The sequence below is a fragment of the Oncorhynchus clarkii genome, chromosome 16 (assembly GCF_045791955.1).
Source record: "Oncorhynchus clarkii lewisi isolate Uvic-CL-2024 chromosome 16, UVic_Ocla_1.0, whole genome shotgun sequence".
In the NCBI taxonomy this organism is placed as follows: Eukaryota; Metazoa; Chordata; class Actinopteri; order Salmoniformes; family Salmonidae; genus Oncorhynchus; species Oncorhynchus clarkii.
In genome coordinates, this window is record NC_092162.1 from 337,308 (window position 1) to 362,051 (window position 24,744).

General features: G+C 41.0%; 1 protein-coding gene across 1 annotated transcript in view; it reads left to right on the forward strand.

Annotated features, from left to right (window-relative positions):
* Window positions 1-17,356, forward strand: part of LOC139367817 (uncharacterized) — a 97,281-nt gene extending 79,925 nt beyond the window's left edge. The window contains exons 11-16 of the mRNA XM_071106155.1: window positions 2,449-2,526; window positions 6,087-6,173; window positions 6,849-7,026; window positions 7,197-7,427; window positions 15,416-15,634; window positions 16,875-17,356. Coding sequence (XP_070962256.1) covers window positions 2,449-2,526; window positions 6,087-6,173; window positions 6,849-7,026; window positions 7,197-7,427; window positions 15,416-15,634; window positions 16,875-17,248 — 1,167 coding nt within the window. The 3' untranslated portion in view covers window positions 17,249-17,356. The remainder of the gene's footprint in view (window positions 1-2,448; window positions 2,527-6,086; window positions 6,174-6,848; window positions 7,027-7,196; window positions 7,428-15,415; window positions 15,635-16,874) is intronic.
* Window positions 17,357-24,744: the final 7,388 nt, after the last annotated feature.

Consider the following 24,744-nt stretch of genomic DNA (forward strand, 5'->3'; position numbering starts at 1 on the left):
GGGACAGAGACTGGCCACAGGGGGACAATGTGGCACTATGGAGGGTGACCTGGAGGAAAAGACAACACAGTCATACAGCTAGTTAGTCATCTAGTTAGTCATCTGGTTAGTCATCTAGTTAGCCATCTAGTTAGTCATCTAGTTAGTCATCTAGTTAGTCATCTAGTTAGTCATCTAGTTAGTGCTCTAGTTAGTAAACTAGTTAGTCAGCTAGTTGTTCATTGAGTTAGCAATCTGGTTAGTAATCTAGTTAGTCCTCTGGTTAGTCAACTAGTTAGTCAGCTAGTTAGTCATCTTGTTAGCCATCTGGTTAGCCATCTGGTAAGTCTGGTTAGTCCTCTAGTTAGTCAGCTAGTTAGGCATCTTGTGCCTTTTCTATTGAGTGAATAAAAGTTACATTTTTGTGTCTGGTTGGGATGTGTTGATCTCTGGCTGATATTGGGATGTGTTGATCTCTGGCTGATATTGGGATGTGTTGATCTCTGGCTGATATTGGGATGTGTTGATCTCTGGCTGATATTGGGATGTGTTGATCTCTGGCTGATACTGGGATGTATTGATCTCTGGCTGATATTGGGATGTGTTGATCTCTGGCTGATATTAGGATGTATTGATCTCTGGCTGATATTAGGATGTGTTGATCTCTGGCTGATATTGGGATGTGTTGATCTCTAGCTGATATTAGGATGTATTGATCTCTAGCTGATATTGGGATGTATTGATCTCTGGCTGATATTAGGATATATTGATCTCTAGCTGATATTAGGATGTGTTGATCTCTAGCTGATATATTGATGTGTTGATCTCTGGCTGACATTGGGATATATTGATCTCTAGCTGATATTAGGATGTGTTGATCTCTAGCTGATATTGGGATGTGTTGATCTCTAGCTGATATTAGGATGTATTGATCTCTAGCTGATATTGGGATGTATTGATCTCTGGCTGATATTAGGATATATTGATCTCTAGCTGATATTAGGATGTATTGATCTCTAGCTGATATTAGGATGTATTGATCTCTGGCTGATATTGGGATGTGTTGATCTCTGGCTGATATTGGGATATATTGATCTCTAGCTGATATTAGGATATATTGATCTCTAGCTGATATTAGGATGTATTGATCTCTGGCTGATATTAGGATGTATTGATCTCTAGCTGATATTGGGATGTATTGATCTCTGGCTGATATTAGGATATATTGATCTCTAGCTGATATTAGGATGTATTGATCTCTAGCTGATATTAGGATGTATTGATCTCTGGCTGATATTGGGATGTGTTGATCTCTGGCTGATATTGGGATATATTGATCTCTAGCTGATATTAGGATATATTGATCTCTAGCTGATATTAGGATTTATTGATCTCTAGCTGATATTAGGATGTATTGATCTCTAGCTGATATTAGGATGTGTTGATCTCTGGCTGATATTGGGATGTATTGATCTCTAGCTGATATTAGGATGTATTGATCTCTAGCTGATATTAGGATGTATTGATCTCTGGCTGATATTGGGATGTGTTGATCTCTGGCTGATATTGGGATATATTGATCTCTAGCTGATATTAGGATATATTGATCTCTAGCTGATATTAGGATGTATTGATCTCTGGCTGATATTAGGATGTATTGATCTCTAGCTGATATTGGGATGTATTGATCTCTGGCTGATATTAGGATATATTGATCTCTAGCTGATATTGGGATGTGTTGATCTCTAGCTGATATTGGGATGTATTGATCTCTGGCTGATATTGGGATATATTGATCTCTAGCTGATATTAGGATGTATTGATCTCTGGCTGATATTGGGATGTATTGATCTCTAGCTGATATTGGGATGTGTTGATCTCTGGCTGATATTGGGATGTGTTGATCTCTGGCTGATATTGGGATGTATTGATCTCTGGCTGATATTGGGATGTATTGATCTCTAGCTGATATTGGGATGTGTTGATCTCTGGCTGATATTGGGATGTGTTGATCTCTAGCTGATATTAGTATATATTGATCTCTAGCTGATAATTGGATGTATTGATCTCTAGCTGATATTAGGATGTATTGATCTCTAGCTGATGTATTGATCTCTGGCTGATATTAGGATATATTGATCTCTAGCTGATATTAGGATGTATTGATCTCTAGCTGATGTATTGATCTCTGGCTGATATTAGGATATATTGATCTCTAGCTGATATTGGGATGTATTGATCTCTAGCTGATATTAGGATGTGTTGATCTCTAGCTGATATATTGATCTCTAGCTGATATTAGGATGTATTGATCTCTAGCTGATATATTGATCTCTAGCTGATATTAGGATATATTGATCTCTAGCTGATATTGGGATGTATTGATCTCTAGCTGATATATTGATCTCTAGCTGATATTGGGATGTATTGATCTCTTTGGTCATGTATTTCTTTCAGACCTGTCATCAGAATGGGAGTGGGTCTGAGCTGCAGACGATGGAGGGAACTCTGGAGAGGAAACACAAGCTGCAGCTGGGAGGGAAGAAGGTGAGAGGGGAACAATACAACAGATATTGCATTTATACTACATTTACAACCGATACTACTACATTTATGCTTTATACTCCATTTACACTCTATATTACATTTACACTCTGTGTTACATTTACACTCAATACTACATTTACACTCAATACTACATTTACACACTATACAAAATGTACACTCAATGCTACATTTACACTCTATACTCCAAAAGTTACACTCTGCACTCCAACATTTAAACTCCATACTACATTTACACTACACACTACATTTACATTCTATACTAAAACATTTACACTATACACTACAAGATTTACACTCTACAACACATGTGCACTGTATAGTACAATGTTTACACTCTGTGCTAGACACTACAACATGTATAGTCTGTACTACACAATACTACAGACACTACAACATTTACCCTCTGCACTATATTTATGCTCTATACTATAGTTACACTCTATACTGTAGTTACACTCTATACTATAGTTACACTCTATACTATAGTTACACTCTATACTATAGTTACTCTATTCTATAGTTATACTCTATTCTATAGTTACACTCTATACTATAGTTACACTCTATACTATAGTTACTCTATTCTATAGTTATACTCTATTCTATAGTTACACTCTATACTATAGTTACACTCTATACTATAGTTACACTCTATACTATAGTTACACTCTATACTATAGTTACACTCTATACTATAGTTACACTATACTATAGTTATACTATACTATAGTTACACTCTACACTATAGTTATACTCTATTCTATAGTTACACTCTATACTATAGTTACACTCTATTCTATAGTTACACTCTATACTATAGTTACACTCTATACTATAGTTACACTCTATACTATAGGTACACTCTATACTATAGTTACACTCTATACTATAGTTACACTCTATACTATAGGTACACTATACTATAGTTATACTATACTATAGTTACACTCTATACTATAGTTATACTATACTATAGTTACACTCTATACTATAGTTACACTATACTATAGTTATACTATACTATAGTTACACTCTATACTATAGTTATACTATACTATAGTTACACTCTATACTATAGTTACACTATATTATAGTTATACTATACTATAGGTACACTCTATACTATAGTTACACTCTATACTATAGTTACACTATACTATAGTTATACTATACTATAGTTACACTCTATACTATAGTTACACTCTATACTATAGTTACACTCTATACTATAGTTATACTCTATTCTATAGTTACACTCTATACTATAGTTATATTCTATTCTATAGTTACACTCTATACTATAGTTACTCTATTCTATAGTTACACTCTATACTATAGTTACACTATTCTATAGTTAAACTCTATACTATAGTTACACTCTATACTATAGTTACACTCTATACTATAGTTACACTATTCTATAGTTACACTCTATACTATAGTTACACTCTATACTATAGTTACACTATACTATAGTTATACTATACTATAGTTACACTCTACACTATAGTTACACTCTACGCTATAGTTACTCTATTCTATAGTTACACTCTATTCTATAGTTACACTCTATACTATAGTTACACTCTGTTCTATAGTTACACTCTATACTATAGTTACACTATACTATAGTTACACTCTACACTATAGTTACTCTATTCTATAGCTACACTCTGTTCTATAGTTACACTCTATACTATAGCTACACTCTATTCTATAGTTACACTCTATACTATAGTTACACTATACTATAGTTATACTATACTATAGTTACACTCTATACTATAGTTACACTCTGTTATATAGTTACACTCTATACTATAGTTACACTATACTATAGTTACACTCTACACTATAGTTACTCTATTCTATAGCTACACTCTGTTCTATAGTTACACTCTATACTATAGCTACACTCTATACTATAGTTACACTCTATACTATAGTTACTCTATTCTATAGCTACACTCTGTTCTATAGTTACACTCTATTCTATAGTTACACTACACTATAGTTACTCTATTCTATAGTTACACTCTATTCTATAGTTACACTCTATACTATAGTTACACTCTATACTATAGTTACACTCTATACTACAGACAATAAACCATGTACATTCTATACTACAGACAATACACCATGTACTCTCTGTACTACAGACACTACACCATTTACACGCTATACTACAGACACTACACCATTTACACTCTATACTACATGTACGCTCTATACTACAGACACTACACCATTTACACTCTATACCACATTTAAACTCTATACTACAGACACTACACCATTTACACTCTATACTACATTTACACTCTATACTACAGACACTACACCATTTACACTCTATACCACATTTAAACTCTATACTACAGACACTACACCATTTACACTCTATACTACATTTACACTCTATACTACAGACACTACACCATTTACACTCTATACACCATTTACACTCTATACTACATTTACACTCTATACTACAGACACTACATCATTTACACTCTATACTACATTTACACTCTATACGACATTTACACTCTATACTACAGACACTATACCATTTACACTCTATACTACATTTAAACTCTATACTACAGACACTACACAATTTACACTCTATACTACAGACACTACACCATTTACACTCTATACTACATTTACACTCTATACTACAGACACTACACCATTTACACTCTATACCACATTTAAACTCTATACTACAGACACTACACAATTTACACTCTATACTACATTTACACTCTATACTACAGACACTACACCATTTACACTCTAAACTACATTTACACTCTATACTACAGACACTACACCATTTACACTCTATACTACATTTACACTCTATACTACAGACACTACACCATTTACACTCTATACTATATTTACACTCTATACTACATTTACACTCTATACTACAGACACTACACCATTTACACTCTATACTACATTTACACTCTATACTACAGACACTACACCATTTACACTCTATACTACAGACACTACATCATTTACACTCTATACTACATTTACACTCTATACGACATTTACACTCTATACTACAGACACTATACCATTTACACTCTATACTACAGGCAGTACACCATTTAAACTCTATACTCCATCATGTACACACTATACTACATTGACACTGTATACTACAGCCATTAAATCTACTCTCTACACTACAACATCTACAACATTTACAGAGAGTTAATGTGTCTGTCTGTCTTTTCTAGGCCTGGTCTCCAGATAGTTAATGTGTCTGTCTGTTCTAGGTCTGGTCTCCGGATAGATAATGTGTCTGTCTGTTCTAAGTCTGGTCTCCAGATAGATAATGTGTCTGTCTTTTCTAGGCCATGTTTCCAGATAGATAATGTGTCTGTCTTTTCTAGGCCATGACTACATCTAGTTAAGGTGTTTGTCTTTTCTAGGCCATGTTTACATCTAGTTAATGTGTCTGTCTTTTCTAGGCCATGTTTCCAGATAGTTAATATGTCTGTCTATTCTAGGCCAGGTCTCGAGCATGGAGCTCCCATCATGCAGTGCTTTACAAACAGACACTCTGCTTCTACCAAGACAGAAAGGATACACTGAGGGTGAGACAAGGCTGGACGCTAGTTCAGACATAAAAGGTCAAATAGGGGTTGCTGGTACTTGTCGTCTTTCATACATGTTTCAGTGTGTTACCTGTGGTTTATAATATACGTGTCAATGTGTTTCCTGTGGGTTATAACATACGTGTTAATGTGTTTCCTGTGGGTTATAACATATGTGTTAATGTGTTTCCTGTGGGTGATAACATACGTGTCAATGTGTTTCCTGTGGGTGATAACATACGTGTTAATGTGTTTCCTGTGGGTGATAACATACATGTGTCAATGTGTTTCCTGTGGGTGATAACATACGTGTTAATGTGTTTCCTGTGGGTGATACAATACGTGTCAATGTGTTTCCTGTGGGTGATAACGTACTTGTTATCAACCCGGGTTATGAGTCAACCCGCTCATCACTAACACAGTCGCGCTGTCTGATGGATAAGACATGGGTTTATGTCTGTCTTGTTCTCTCTTCATGGTTACATCTTGAAACATCCATATAAACCATGTGTTTATAAATTATTCCAGTAAGGTCCTTGTCCTTGTGTTGTGAGATGGGACGCCAGTTGACAGTGATCAGAAATGTGATTTATTCTACAATGTTTCAGAAGACAATTCTATTCTCAGTAGTCCCAAATGGACACAATTGTCCAGTAATGTCCCTGTGTCCTCCAGAACTGTGTGTGTGGCCTGTCTCTAACCCTGACGGGAGCAGAATGTGTCTCAGCCCCAGAGAACACTAAGAAACCACAGTGTTTCAGTCTGCGCTTAAGAGATGGCTCAGAGTACCTCCTCAACACAGCAAACCGATTCATGATGAAGAAATGGATGCTGAAAATACAAGCCAACAGTGGTAAACACAAAATATACAGCATCTCATTTCTATGGGTAAACACAACTATTGAGTAAAAAGTCTGCAATATTATACTCATAATGAACAGAGAGTTAATATATGCCACCTGTTATGTATTTAAAAATGCATTGACTATAGCTCTTGTCTGTGTATCTGTGTGTTTCCTGTAGTGCCCAGTGAGCATGTCTCCTCCATGACGTCACCCAGCGACCTCTTGGTTCAGGACCACCCCGCCCCCTTCACCACCTCTTTCCTCTCACAAAGTACCAGCAGGGGGACGGCCAGAGCCAAGGAGATAGTTGTCCTGACCAGAGAGACCAGAGAGACTCACCGTCAGATCCCTCAGTTGCACCCAGAGAAACAGCAGGACCCAACATCCTCATCACATACAGGCCGTCGTGGTAAGAGTCTGGCTCTGGGATATACAGAATCAACCTAAAGTAGGATGGATCCAAAGTACTATTTATTACTTGTAGATGATTTAAGGACACAACGGGTACTCTAATATACTATCACTATACTACTGGTATACTGGTACTCTAATACACTATACTACTGGTATTCTGGTACTCTAATACACTATACTACTGGTATATGGGTACTCTAATACACTATACTACTGGTATATGGGTACTCTAATATACTATCACTATACTACTGGTATACTGGTACTCTCATACACTATATTACTGGTATTCTGGTACTCTAATACACTATACTACTGGTATTCTGGTACTCTCATACACTATACCACTGGTATACTGATACTCTAATACACTATATTACTGGTATTATGGTACTCTAATACACTATACTACTGGTATTCTGGTACTCTCATACACAATACCACTGGTATACTGGTACTCTAATACACTATACCACTGGTATTCTGGTAGTCTAATACACTGTCACTATACTACTGGTATTCTGGTACTCTAATACACTATACTACTGGTATCCTGGTACTCTAATACACTATCATTATACCACTGGTATTCTGGTACTCTAATACACTATCACTATACCACTGGTATTCTGGTACTCTAATACACTATACTACTGGTGTTCTGGTACTCTAATACACTATACTACTGGTATTCTGGTACTCTAATACACTACATCACTGGTATACTGGTACTCTAATACAGTATACTACTGGTATTATGGTACTCTAATACACAATATTACTGGTATTCTAGTACTCCTATATACTGTCACTATACTACTGGTATTCTGGTACTCTAATACCCTATATCACTGGTATTCTGGTACTCCTATATACTATCACTATACTACTGGTATTCTGGTACTCTAATACACTATACTACTGGTATTCTGGTACTCCTATATACTATCACTATACTACTGGTATTCTGGTACTCTAATACACTATACTACTGGTATTCTGGTACTCTAATACACTATCACTCTTCTAGTGTACAGGTTTGCTGTTAAACTTTTCCTAATCATTTTTTTTAAAATGGAACACTCACTTATAAAGGTGACCTGTGGACATGTAATGTTGACTTGGGAGCACTAGTGTTAGTCAGATAACACATTCAATGGTTACACATGGTTCCATCTGTATAGGTGGTTCCAGTCCAGTGTGCTCAGGCTGTTGTTACATGTTTCACCTGAGGGGTGCGCATCACCAGCAGTCTTCTTTATCACGTTACGTTGTCTGTGAAAACCAGTAGCATGGACAAGATAGAATAAATCAGTTATTTATTCAGATGTGGCTCTGGGCTTTGCTGTACCACAGCCTCTGCTATAGAATCTAACGTGTCCGTAGTCACACCTTTACAATGCAGAACACAGGTCGTCTGTCTCCCAACCCGTTAGTGTCCGTAGTCACACCTTTACAATGCAGAACACAGGTCGTCTGTCTCCCAACCCGTTAGTGTCCGTAGTCACACCTTTACAATGCAGAACACAGGTCGTCTGTCTCCCAACCCGTTAGTGTCCGTAGTCACACCTTTACAATGCAGAACACAGGTCGTCTGTCTCCCAACCCGTTAGTGTCCGTAGTCACACCTTTACAATGCAGAACACAGGTCGTCTGTCTCCCAACCCGTTAGTGTCCGTAGTCACACCTTTACAATGCGGAACACAGGTCGTCTGTCTCCCAACCCGTTAGTGTCCGTAGTCACACCTTTACAATGCGGAACACAGGTCGTCTGTCTCCCAACCCGTTAGTGTCCGTAGTCACACCTTTACAATGCGGAACACAGGTCGTCTGTCTCCCAACCCGTTAGTGTCCGTAGTCACACCTTTACAATGCAGAACACAGGTCGTCTGTCTCCCAACCCGTTAGTGTCCGTAGTCACACCTTTACAATGCAGAACACAGGTCGTCTGTCTCCCAACCCGTTAGTGTCCGTAGTCACACCTTTACAATGCAGAACACAGGTCGTCTGTCTCCCAACCCGTTAGTGTCCGTAGTCACACCTTTACAATGCAGAACACAGGTCGTCTGTCTCCCAACCCGTTAGTGTCCGCAGTCACACCTTTACAATGCAGAACACAGGTCGTCTGTCTCCCAACCCGTTAGTGTCCGTAGTCACACCTTTACAATGCAGAACACAGGTCGTCTGTCTCCCAACCCGTTAGTGTCCGTAGTCACACCTTTACAATGCAGAACACAGGTCGTCTGTCTCCCAACCCGTTAGTGTCCGTAGTCACACCTTTACAATGCAGAACACAGGTCGTCTGTCTCCCAACCCGTTAGTGTCCGTAGTCACACCTTTACAATGCAGAACACAGGTCGTCTGTCTCCCAACCCGTTAGTGTCCGCAGTCACACCTTTACAATGCAGAACACAGGTCGTCTGTCTCCCAACCCGTTAGTGTCCGTAGTCACACCTTTACAATGCAGAACACAGGTCGTCTGTCTCCCAACCCGTTAGTGTCCGTAGTCACACCTTTACAATGCAGAACACAGGTCGTCTGTCTCCCAACCCGTTAGTGTCCGTAGTCACACCTTTACAATGCAGAACACAGGTCGTCTGTCTCCCAACCCGTTAGTGTCCGTAGTCACACCTTTACAATGCAGAACACAGGTCGTCTGTCTCCCAACACGTTAGTGTCCGTAGTCACACCTTTACAATGCAGAACACAGGTCGTCTGTCTCCCAACCCGTTAGTGTCCGTAGTCACACCTTTACAATGCAGAACACAGGTCGTCTGTCTCCCAACCCGTTAGTGTCCGCAGTCACACCTTTACAATGCAGAACACAGGTCGTCTGTCTCCCAACCCGTTAGTGTCCGTAGTCACACCTTTACAATGCAGAACACAGGTCGTCTGTCTCCCAACCCGTTAGTGTCCGTAGTCACACCTTTACAATGCAGAACACAGGTCGTCTGTCTCCCAACCCGTTAGTGTCCACAGTCACACCTTTACAATGCAGAACACAGGTCGTCTGTCTCCCAACCCGTTAGTGTCCGTAGTCACACCTTTACAATGCAGAACACAGGTTGTCTGTCTCCCAACCCGTTAGTGTCCGTAGTCACACCTTTACAATGCAGAACACAGGTCGTCTGTCTCCCAACCCGTTAGTGTCCGTAGTCACACCTTTACAATGCAGAACACAGGTCGTCTGTCTCCCAACCCGTTAGTGTCCGTAGTCACACCTTTACAATGCAGAACACAGGTCGTCTGTCTCCCAACCCGTTAGTGTCCGTAGTCACACCTTTACAATGCAGAACACAGGTCGTCTGTCTCCCAACCCGTTAGTGTCCGTAGTCACACCTTTACAATGCAGAACACAGGTCGTCTGTCTCCCAACCCGTTAGTGTCCGTAGTCACACCTTTACAATGCAGAACACAGGTCGTCTGTCTCCCAACCCGTTAGTGTCCGCAGTCACACCTTTACAATGCAGAACACAGGTCGTCTGTCTCCCAACCCGTTAGTGTCCGCAGTCACACCTTTACAATGCAGAACACAGGTCGTCTGTCTCCCAACCCGTTAGTGTCCGTAGTCACACCTTTACAATGCAGAACACAGGTCGTCTGTCTCCCAACCCGTTAGTGTCCGTAGTCACACCTTTACAATGCAGAACACAGGTCGTCTGTCTCCCAACCCGTTAGTGTCCGTAGTCACACCTTTACAATGCAGAACACAGGTCGTCTGTCTCCCAACCCGTTAGTGTCCGTAGTCACACCTTTACAATGCAGAACACAGGTCGTCTGTCTCCCAACCCGTTAGTGTCCGCAGTCACACCTTTACAATGCAGAACACAGGTTGTCTGTCTCCCAACCCGTTAGTGTCCGTAGTCACACCTTTACAATGCAGAACACAGGTCGTCTGTCTCCCAACCCGTTAGTGTCCGTAGTCACACCTTTACAATGCAGAACACAGGTCGTCTGTCTCCCAACCCGTTAGTGTCCGTAGTCACACCTTTACAATGCAGAACACAGGTCGTCTGTCTCCCAACCTGTTAAAATCGAAAAACAGATTTTACAGGAGCTACATTTTCTTCTTTCTGGCACAGATTCATGGGACAATCTTAAAATGGTACACACAAATTAACCATCGTGAGTAACTATCAATACATAGTATGACAATTTCAACATAAACCCTATTTAATGTGCAAAAAAAATTTCACAGAAAATGGATTGTTTGCAGTATGGATGAGATGAGATGGAGGTCATTACCACCAAAATAAATGATTAGGCCTTTTTTAGGTGTGACGCAGAATGTCACATCACATCAACGTGTGCCAGGGCTAAAAAAAGTTTGGGAACCACTGCTTCGTAGAATACCTGTTTGATGTCCTGTCAAATGGAGAAGGTGCAGGTATAGAAGTTACCACTAGGTGGACTCAGAGAAGCACTCAGTGACAGCTACTGCCAAGTTCCTATGGTCTGATTGAACAGCAGTAGCTTATCAGAACTGTGTAGACAGCTGGCCACTGTCACTTTATCCTTATACGGGTTACAAACTGCAACCCGCTTTGAGTGAGAAATCATGAATGTATTCACATGAAATGCCTTGGTCCGCAGCGGGTCTCTCGGTGAACAGGGCAGACTTGGAAAGGGGGCTGGGCCTTTTTGCGGTACGCTTGTAAGGTACGCTTGTCTGGTATTCGGTGACTTGTTGTGAAGTCCTGAACAGAACTACAGAGTTGATTTTCCTTCCAATTCGCTCTTGAAGATGCTTCTTTGAAGATAGGCTAGCTAGCCGTATCAATGGTTTAATGTGGTGACTAGAGTTGCGTAATACGATGGTTTGAGCAGACTAACAGGATGGTCCTACTTAAATTAGCTTTCGAAGATACTTTATTTAGGACAGCTAATCAGCTGTACCAGAGATTGTCCTGGAGGTGAGTTTATCGTTTCCACCTCGTGTTGAGAGTCAAAGTTCAAACCACTTTAAACAAGCAGCTGCAGCATCACGCTTGTATGGTCTAACATGGTCTTTTGCTTGAAAGGGGTGGTTCCGGCAGGCTGACACGTTCTCGGGGCGGTGACTGCTCACTGTACAAAGTTGTGGAAAACAATTATCTCTTATAGCTTCTCAAATCACATCCCTCTTTAAAAAAAAAAAAAACGCTTTCAATATTGTTCATATTATATGCACAACGCATAGTATGGAAACTTCATATATGTAGTGGGTATACTTTCCAAGTTACAGTATTTCCTTCATAATATTTTTAACGACATCACAAAATAACAAACAAAATGACATTAGTGTTCTATAGATGACCTCTGACCATTTCCCACGTTCTATGTTAGAAATATAGTTCCAGTAGTTGCTTTTGAACGTGTTAGAGTTTCTGCAGGAAAAGGTCTGTTGGAGACAAAGCACATTCCTTTGGTGAATTTGGAGAGGGCAGGCCTGGATCTTCTCCCTTGATTTACAACAGGACGTGAGTTGTTAATCCCCTCTAGTTCTTTCCTTCCCCCTCTACGGGTGAGAGGAGGTCTGATTGAAGTTATTCATTGCAAACCTGATCTGAACTATTTGGATTCTACTGGACAGTCATGACATCGTGTTTCTTGGCCCAAGTCTCTTCTTATTATTGGTGTCCTTTAGTAGTGGTTTCTTTGCAGCAATTCAACCATGAAGGCCTGATTCACACAGTCTCCTCTGAACAGTTGATGTTGAGATGCATCTGTTACTTGAACTCTGTGAAGCATTTATTTGGGCTGTAATTTTCTGAGGATGGAACTCTAATGAACGTATTCTCTGCAGCAGACGCAACTCTGGGTCCTTTCTGGTGGCGGTCCTCATAAGAGCCAGTTTCATCATAGCGCTTGATGGTTTTTGCGACTGCACTTGAGTTCTTGAAATTTTGCGGATTGACTGACCTTCATGTCTTAAAGTAATGATGGACTGTCATTCTTGCAATAATATGGACTTTTACCAAATAGGACTATCTTCTGTATACCACCCCTACCTTGTCACAACACAACTGATTGGCTCAAACGCATTAAGAAGGAAAGAAATTCCACAAATTAACTTTTTACAAGGCACACCTGTTAAATGAAATGCATTCCAGGTGACTACCTCATGAAGTTGGTTGAGAGAATGCCAAGTGTGTGCAAAGCTGTCATCAAGGCAAAGGGTGGCTACTTTGAAGAATCTCAAAAATAAAATATATTTGGGTTACTACATGAGTCCATATGTGCTATTTCATAGTTTTGACGTCTTCACTATTATTCTACAATGTAGAAAATAGTAACAAATAAAGTAAAACCCTGGAATGAGTAGGTGTGTCCAAACTTTTGACTGGTAGTGTATACTGACCAAAAATATCAACAGAACATGTAAAGTGTTGGTCCCATGTTTCATGAGCTGAAATAAAAGATCCCAGAAATGTTTCGTACGCACAAAAACCTTATTTCTCTCTCATTTTTAGTGAGCATTTCTCCTTTGATAATCCATCCTCCTGACAGGTGTTTCATATGAAGAATCTGATTAAACAGCATGATAATTACACAGGACAATTGGGGACAATAAAAGGCCACTCTAAAATGTGTAGTTTTGTCACACAACACAATGCCACAGATGTCTCAAGTTTTGAGGTAGCATGCAATTGGCATGCTGACTGCAGGAATATCCACCAGAGAATTTAATGTTAATTTCTCTACCACAGCTCCGGGAATCTGAGGGCCCGGGAATAGGCTCGTTGATACAACGTTGGAAGTTCGCTAGCAACAGCTTTTGGACAGATCCAGTCGATGATTTGATACAATGTTGCACTTCACTAGCAAGAGGTCAAGACAGTAACCTATAACCTATAGGTTATCTCTGAGTTATAGACCTACTGCTACATTAGTCTATAGACTATCTCTGAGTTATAGACCTATTGCTACACTGACCTATAGACCTACTGCTACATTGGTCTATAGGTTATCTCTGAGTTATAGACCTACTGCTACATTAGTCTATAGACTATCTCTGAGTTATAGACCTATTGCTACACTGACCTATAGACCTACTGCTACATTGGTCTATAGGTTATCTCTGAGTTATAGACCTACTGCTACACTGACCTATAGACCTGCTGCTACATTGACCTATAGACCTACTGCTACATTGGTCTATAGGTTATCTCTGAGTTATAGACCCCCTGCTACATTGGTCTATAGGTTATCTCTGAGTTATAGACCTACTGCTACATTGGTCTATAGGTTATCTCTGAGTTATAGACCCCCTGCTACATTGGTCTATAGGTTATCTCTGAGTTCTATGCTCTCATGTCTGTAGCCTCCAATGGATCATGGTGTATCAATGTGTCCATATGAGGCTGGGGCTCTCGCTCTAGCTGAATTTTAACATTTTGTTTAAAAAAAATGTTTTCCCCTGTGTTGCAGTGACCACAAAGACGCTCCTCTTTGGTTAGCCATGTCTTTTTGTGTCTCCCTTTTTATCCAATTGGTGGTCGCTGAGCTTGGTCAGGATCTGTCTCTGTTTTGTAGCTGACATTCAGGACTCTTTTCAGGGATCAGCTCTTGGGTTTCCACTGCTTTGAATTGCAGGGATGTTTAGTGGCTTCATTACAAATGGTGACAACATTTTTATTTTCTCTCCCCCCCTCTCTCTCTCACCATCCATCGCTCCCCCTCCTCTCCTCCCTCTGTCCCTCTCCCACTTCTCTCCCCTCTTTGTCTCTCTCCTCTCTGTCTCGCTCACTCCCCCAATCTCTCTCACCTGTTTCCCCCACCCCTCCTCCCTCTGTCTCGCTCACTCCCCCAATCTCTCTCACCTGTTCTCCCCCCCTCCTCCCTCTGTCTCGCACCCCCTCCTCTCTCCCTCTCCCCGTCTCTCTCCGATCGCTCTCCTTTTCTCTCCCTCATCCCGCTGCCTGTCTCTCGCTGTTCCACACTCTCTCTATCCCCTCTGTCTCTCTCTCCCCCCTCTGTCTCTCTCTCTCTCCCTCTCTCTAGAAGATAACTATGACTCCCTGAGACAGAAACTGTGTGGTAGATCCAGGGAGAACAGCCCTTCCTCCTTGCACTCCTCCATCTCTCCTTTCTCCCTCCACAACTCGTCCTCCATCCCTCCATTCTCCCTCCACTCCCCTGTCTCTCCTCCTTTCTCCTCTGTCTATAGAGGTGGTCAGGACTGGCTCAGTCAAGTGAACAAGTGTCACTCATTTACCTCAGGTAAGTAACACATCACAGACACTAATGCAAGTTCCCCTCACCTCACTAATACCTGCCACCTAATACCTGACCACCCCACTATCACTACCCACCTAGTTTAACACACTGACCACCCCACTACCACTACACTGACCACCCCACTATCACTACCCACCTAGTTTAACACACTGACCACCCCACTATCACTACCCACCTAGTTTAACACACTGACCACCCCACTATCACTACACTGACCACCCCACTATCACTACCCACCTAGTTTAACACACTGACCACCTCACTATCACTACACTGACCACCCCACTATTACTACCCACCTAGTTTAACACACTGACCACCCCACTATCACTACCCACCTAGTTTAACACACTGACCACCCCACTATCACTACCCACCCAGTTTAACACACTGACCACCCCACTATCACTACCCACCTAGTTTAACACACTGACCACCCCACTATCACTACCCACCTAGTTTAACACACTGACCACCCCACTATCACTACACTGACCACCCCACTATCACTACCCACCTAGTTTAACACACTGACCACCCCACTATAACTACACTGACCACCCCACTATCACTACCCACCTAGTTTAACACACTGACCACTCCACTATCACTAGCCACCTAGTTTAACACACTGACCACCCCACTATCACTACCCACCTAGTTTAACACACTGACCACCCCACTATCACTACACTGACCACCCCACTATTACTACCCACCTAGTTTAACACACTGACCACCCCACTATCACTACACTGACCACCCCACTATCACTACCCACCTAGTTTAACACACTGACCACCCCACTACCACTACACTGCCCACCCCACTACCTCTACACTGACCACCCCACTATCACTACCCACCTAGTTTAACACACTGACCACCCCACTATCACTACCCACCCAGTTTAACACACTGACCACCCCATTATCACTACACTGACCACCCCACTATCACTACACTGACCACCCCACTATCACTACCCACTTAGTTTAACACACTGACCACCCTACTATCACTACCCGCCCAGTTTAACACACTGACCACCCCACTATCACTACACTGACCACCCTACTATCACTACCCACCCAGTTCCCCTCAGCCTCACTCACTGCTCAGCCCAATAGCTCTCTCAGACCTGAGCACCTTTAACTATGCCAGGCCTTGACTGGAAAAAAAGAATCTGTCTGGTATTTATGCACATGTTCTGCTCTCTCAGCAAGGTACCAGAATACTAAACCAGCGTTGCTGCCCCCAGGAGGCAGAGGCCGGGACTACGGATCAGTGGGTCTGGACTGTGGGTCAAACTACTCCGTGACTATGATTATAGGAGACAAGCAGTCTGCCGCCTCTCCCACTCTCAGTTGTGATGGTAGTGGTCCATCTATCACCAGTCACACTGACCCACAGCGCTCCCTGCTGGATGGATGGCAGCACCACTCATATCACCAGGACTCTACTACAAGAAGGCAGTTTCACCAGCACCAAGCAATGTACCACCACGACCAGGAACCATCTCTGAGGTCCTGCACCGGTCTGCCTCCGCCACGCAAGAAGTCTGTCTTCAACAAGTTCTTTGGGAAGAAAGACTGAAGCTGTTATCAATCAATCACATATTTCTCTTATCTTTCTTTTGGTATTTTCTTAAAACTGCATCATCGTTAGTTAAGGGCTTGTAAGAAAGCATTTCACTGTTGTATTCGGCGCATGTGACAAATAAAATTTGATTTGATATTTATGAAGTCCTTTTTTACTTTTACAGTCCTTTCTTGCCAGACAGCGGAGTTATAACGGACTGAAGTTATCATCATAGCAGCACGTCTGAACTCTGACGTCTTGAGTTTGCTATGTGAGGGCTGCTGTACTCTGTATTTTTACTCAATAAGGATTGGAAACCAAGCAGGCGTTGTGTATTAATGTGTGGTGCTCATTAAATGACACCTGCTACATACAGTAGCTAATCTATTTGTGTTTGAACCATCCGTGTGTGCTGGTAGTCCTAAGTCCTAAAAATACAGGTAAAACAAGCTGTGTGTCCTGGATAATAGTGGGCCCTGAAATTATTGACACCCTTGATACATGATTGACACCCTTGATACATGATTGACACCCTTGATAAATGATTGACACCCTTGATAAATGATTGACACCCTTGATAAATGATTGACACCCTTGATAAATGATTGACACCCTTGATACATGATTGACACCCTTGACACATGATTGACACCCTTGATAAATGATTGACACCCTTGATAAATGATTGACACCCTTGATTAATGATTGACACCCTTGATAAATGATTGACACCCTTGATACATGATTGACACCTTGATAAATGATTGACACCCTTGATACATGATTGACACCCTTGATAAATGATTGACACCCTTGATACATGATTGACACCCTTGATAAATGATTGACACCCTTGATAAAGATGAGCAATAATGACTGCATAAAACAATTAAAATACTGAGCTAGATTGCTATGCTAAAAAAAGGGAAATTATATTTGTTTATACTAATACAACTGCTCAGATGAAGAGATTTTGTTTAAAAACCTTAGTCGTCTTTTTCGCACAAAGGTCCAAATGATTCATACCCGTTTTCAGTACATTTCAATTCAATTCAAATTACTTTATTGGCATGACTTAACAATGTACATATTGCCTTTCAATACTTCACCTTGTGAGGATAACGGCAATGAGCCTTTTTCTAAAATGCTTTATTAGTTGGAGAACACATTAGGAGGGATCGTAGACCATTGCCCTCTTCTATTCAAACCACCAGTTTTCAATGGGTTTTCAGTCCGGAGACTGAGATGGCCATTGCAAAATGTTGATTTTGTGGCCAAATAACCATTCATTTGTGGATTTTGATGTGTGCAGAGGCAACCAGTTTTTTGGCTAAAATGTCCTGGTACTGGATAAAAGTTAATGATGCCGTTGACCTTACCAAGAGCCCCAGACCAGTGGAGCAAAAGAAGCCCACAACTACTGTAGAACATGCTGATGGATCTGTAATGTTATGGGGCTATTGACCTTCCACTGGTCTGGGGCCCTTGGTAAGGTCAACGGCATCATGAACTTTACCCAGTACCAGGACATTTTTGCCAAAACACTTTTTTGGTTACTGCATGATTCAATATGTGTTATATCATAGTTTTGATGTCTTCACTATTATTCTACAATGTAGAAAATAGTAAAAATAAAGAAAAACCCTGGAATGAGTAGGTGTGTCCAAACTGTTGACTGGTCCAGTAGAGTAGCCACTAATATATATATACACACACACACACACACACACACACACACAGTGGGGGGAACAAGTATTTGATACACTGCCGATTTTGCAGGTTTTCCTACTTACAAAGCATGTAGAGGTCTGTAATTTTTATCAAAGGTACACTTCAACTGTGAGAGAAAATCCAGAAAATCACACTGTATGATTTTATAGACCTTTTAGACCTTCTCTAGATCCTTCAGGTTTCGGGGCTGTCGCTGGAGGTGTGTCTACTGATACACTGTATTAATGGAGGTGTGGAGGAGGTGTGTCTACTGATACACTGTATTAATGGAGGTGTGGAGGAGGTGTGTCTACTGATACACTGTATTAATGGAGGTGTGGAGGAGGTGTGTCTACAGATACACTGTATTAATGGAGGTGTGGAGGTGTGTCTACAGATACACTGTATTAATGGAGGTGTGGAGGAGGTGTGTCTACAGATACACTGTATTAATGGAGGTGTGTCTACTGATACACTGTATTAATGGAGGTGTGGAGGAGGTGTGTCTACTGATACACTGTATTAATGGAGGTGTGGAGGAGGTGTGTCTACAGATACACTGTATTAATGGAGGTGTGGAGGAGGTGTGTCTACAGATACACTGTATTAATGGAGGTGTGTCTACAGATAAACTGTATTAATGGAGGTGTGGAGGAGTTGTGTCTACAGATACACTGTATTAATGGAGGTGTGGAGGAGGTGTGTCTACTGATACACTGTATTAATGGAGGTGTGTCTACAAACACACTGTATTAATGGAGGTGTGTCTACTGATACACTGTATTAATGGAGGTGTGGAGGAGGTGTGTCTACTGATACACTGTATTAATGGAGGTGTGGAGGAGGTGTGTCTACAAACACACTGTATTAATGGAGGTGTGTCTACTGATACACTGTATTAATGGAGGTGTGGAGGAGGTGTGTCTACTGATACACTGTATTAATGGAGGTGTGGAGGAGGTGTGTCTACTGATACACTGTATTAATGGAGGTGTGGAGGAGGTGTGTCTACTGATACACTGTATTAATGGAGGTGTGGAGGAGGTGTGTCTACTGATACACTGTATTAATGGAGGTGTGGAGGAGGTGTGTCTACTGATACACTGTATTAATGGAGGTGTGTCTACAGATACACTGTATTAATGGAGGTGTGGAGGAGGTGTGTCAACTGATACACTGTATTAATGGAGGTGTGGAGGAGGTGTGTCTACAGATACACTGTATTAATGGAGGTGTGGAGGAGGTGTGTCTACAGATACACTGTATTAATGGAGGTGTGTCTACAGATAAACTGTATTAATGGAGGTGTGGAGGAGGTGTGTCTACAGATACACTGTATTAATGGAGGTGTGGAGGAGGTGTGTCTACTGATACACTGTATTAATGGAGGTGTGGAGGAGGTGTGTCTACTGATACACTGTATAAATGGAGGTGTGGAGGAGGTGTGTCTACTGATACACTGTATTAATGGAGGTGTGTCTACAGATACACTGTATTAATGGAGGTGTGGTGGAGGTGTGTCTACAGATACACTGTATTAATGGAGGTGTGGAGGAGGTGTGTCTACAGATACACTGTATTAATGGAGGTGTGTCTACAAACACACTGTATTAATGGAGGTGTGTCTACTGATACACTGTATTAATGGAGGTGTGGAGGAGGTGTGTCTACTGATACACTGTATTCATGGAGGTGTGGAGGAGGTGTGTCTACTGATACACTGTATTAATGGAGGTGTGGAGGAGGTGTGTCTACTGATACACTGTATTAATGGAGGTGTGGAGGAGGTGTGTCTACTGATACACTGTATTAATGGAGGTGTGGAGGAGGTGTGTCTACAGATACACTGTATTAATGGAGATGTGTCTACAGATACACTGTATTAATGGAGGTATGGAGGAGGTGTGTCTACTGATACACTGTATTAATGGAGGTGTGTCTACTGATACACTGTATTAATGGAGGTGTGGAGGAGGTGTGTCTACTGATACACTGTATTAATGGAGGTGTGGAGGAGGTGTGTCCACTGATACACTGTATTAATGGAGGTGTGGAGGAGGTGTGTCTACAGATACACTGTATTAATGGAGGTGTGTCTACAGATACACTGTATTAATGGAGGTGTGGTGGAGGTGTGTCTACTGATACACTGTATTAATGGAGGTGTGTCTACAGATACACTATATTAATGGAGGTGTGGAGGTGTGTCTACTGATACACTGTATTAATGGAGGTGTGTCTACAGATACACTGTATTAATGGAGAGGTGGAGGAGGTGTGTCTACTGATACACTGTATTAATGGAGGTGTGGAGGAGGTGTGTCTACTGATACACTGTATTAATGGAGGTGTGTCTACAGATAAACTGTATTAATGGAGGTGTGGAGGAGGTGTGTCTACTGATACACTGTATTAATGGAGGTGTGGAGGAGGTGTGTCTACTGATACACTGTAATAATGGAGGTGTGGAGGTGTGTCTACTGATACACTGTATTAATGAAGATGTGTCTACAGATACACTGTATTAATGGAGGTGTGGTGGAGGTGTGTCTACTGATACACTGTATTAATGGAGGTGTGTCTACAGATACACTGTATTAATGGAGGTGTGGTGGAGGTGTGTCTACTGATACACTGTATTAATGGAGGTGTGTCTACAGATACACTGTATTAATGGAGGTGTGGAGGAGGTGTGTCTACTGATACACTGTATTAATGGAGGTGTGGAGGAGGTGTGTCTACTGATACACTGTATTAATGGAGGTGTGGAGGAGGTGTGTCTACAGATACACTGTATTAATGGAGGTGTGTCTACAGATACACTATATTAATGGAGGTGTGTCTACAGATACACTGTATTAATGGAGGTGTGGAGGAGGTGTGTCTACAGATACACTGTATTAATGGAGGTGTGTCTACAGATACACTGTATTAATGGAGGTATGGTGAAGGTGTGTCTACAGATACACTGTATTAATGGAGGTGTGTCTACAGATATACTGTATTAATGGAGGTGTGGTGGAGGTGTGTCTATAGATATACTGTATTAATGGAGGTGTGGTGGAGGTGTGTCTACAGATACACTGTATTAATGAAGGTGTGTCTACAGATACACTGTATTAATGGAGTTGTGTCTACAGATACACTATATTAATGGAGTTGTGTCTACAGATACACTATATTAATGGAGGTGTGGAGGAGGTGTGTCTACTGATACACTGTATTAATGGAGGTGTGGAGGAGGTGTGTCTACAGATACACTGTATTAATGGAGGTGTGTCTACAGATACACTGTATCTAATAACAATCAATATGGACCATCAGTAGGTCTGATAACAATATGGACCATCAGTAGGTCTGATAACAATATGGACCATCAGTAGATCTGATAACAATATGGACCATCAGTAGGCCTGATAACAATATGGACCATCAGTAGGTCTGATAACAATATGGACCATCAGTAGGTCTGATAACAATATGGACCATCAGTAGGCCTGATAACAATATGGACCATCTGTAGGCCTGATAACAATCAATACGGACCATCAGTAGGTCTGATAACAATATGGACCATCTGTAGGCCTGATAACAATCAATATGGACCATCAGTAGGCCTGATAACAATATGGACCATCTGTAGGCCTGATAACAATCAATATGGACCATCAGTAGGTCTGATAACAATATGGACCATCAGTAGGTCTGATAACAATATGGACCATCAGTAGGTCTGATAACAATATGGACCATCAGTAGGTCTGATAACAATATGGACCATCAGTAGGTCTGATAACAATATGGACCATCAGTAGGTCTGATAACAATATGGACCATCAGTAGGCCTGATAACAATATGGACCATCAGTAGGTCTGATAACAATATGGACCATCAGAAGGTCTGATAACAATATGGACCATCAGTAGGTCTGATAACAATATGGACCATCAGTAGGTCTGATAACAATATGGACCATCAGTAGGTATGATAACAATATGGACCACCAGTAGGTCTGATAACAATATGGACCATCAGTAGGCCTGATAACAATATGGACCATCAGTAGGTCTGATAACAATATGGACCATCAGTAGGTCTGATAACAATATGGACCATCAGTAGGTCTGATAACAATATGGACAATCAGTAGGTCTGATAACAATATGGACCATCAGTAGGTCTGATAACAATATGGACCATCAGTAGGTCTGATAACAATATGGACCATCAGTAGGTCTGATAACAATATGGACCATCAGTAGGTCTGATAACAATATGGACCATCAGTAGGTCTGATAACAATATGGACCATCAGTAGGCCTGATAACAATATGGACCATCAGTAGGCCTGATAACAATATGGACCATCAGTAGGTCTGATAACAATATGGACCATCAGTAGGTCTGATAACAATATGGACCATCAGAAGGTCTGATAACAATATGGACCATCTGTAGGCCTGATAACAATATGGACCATCTGTAGGCCTGATAACAATATGGACCATCAGTAGGTCTGATAACAATATGGACCATCAGTAGGTCTGATAACAACATGGACCATCAGTAGGTCTGATAACAATATGGACCATCAGTAGGCCTGATAACAATATGGACCATCAGTAGGTCTGATAACAATATGGACCATCAGTAGGCCTGATAACAATATGGACCATCAGTAGGCCTGATAACAATATGGACCATCAGTAGGTCTGATAACAATATGGACCATCAGTAGGTCTGATAACAATATGGACCATCAGTAGGTATGATAACAATATGGACCATCAGTAGGTCTGATAACAATATGGACCATCAGTAGGTCTGATAACAATATGGACCATCAGAAGGTCTGATAACAACTATGGACCATCAGTAGGTCTGATAACAATATGGACCATCAGAAGGTCTGATAACAATATGGACCATCAGAAGGTCTGATAACAATATGGACCATCAGTAGGTCTGATAACAATATGGACCATCAGAAGGTCTGATAACAATATGGACCATCAGTAGGTCTGATAACAATATGGACCATCAGTAGGTCTGATAACAATATGGACCATCAGAAGGTCTGATAACAATATGGACCATCAGTAGGTCTGATAACAATATGGACCATCAGTAGGTCTGATAACAATATGGACCATCAGTAGGTCTGATAACAATATGGACCATCAGTAGGTCTGATAACAATATGGACCATCAGTAGGCCTGATAACAATATGGACCATCAGTAGGTCTGATAACAATATGGACCATCAGTAGGCCTGATAACAATATGGACCATCAGTAGGTCTGATAACAATATGAACCATCAGTAGGTCTGATAACAATATGGACCATCAGTAGGTCTGATAACAATATGGACCATCAGTAGGTCTGATAACAATATGGACCATCAGTAGGTCTGATAACAATATGGACCATCAGAAGGTCTGATAACAATATGGACCATCAGTAGGTCTGATAACAATATGGACCATCAGTAGGTCTGATAACAATATGGACCATCAGTAGGTCTGATAACAATATGGACCATCAGTAGGTCTGATAACAATATGGACCATCAGAAGGTCTGATAACAATATGGACCATCAGTAGGTCTGATAACAATATGGACCATCAGTAGGTCTGATAACAATATGGACCATCAGTAGGCCTGATAACAATATGGACCATCAGTAGGTCTGATAACAATATGGACCATCAGTAGGTCTGATAACAATATGGACCATCAGTAGGTCTGATAACAATATGGACCATCAGTAGGTCTGATAACAATATGGACCATCAG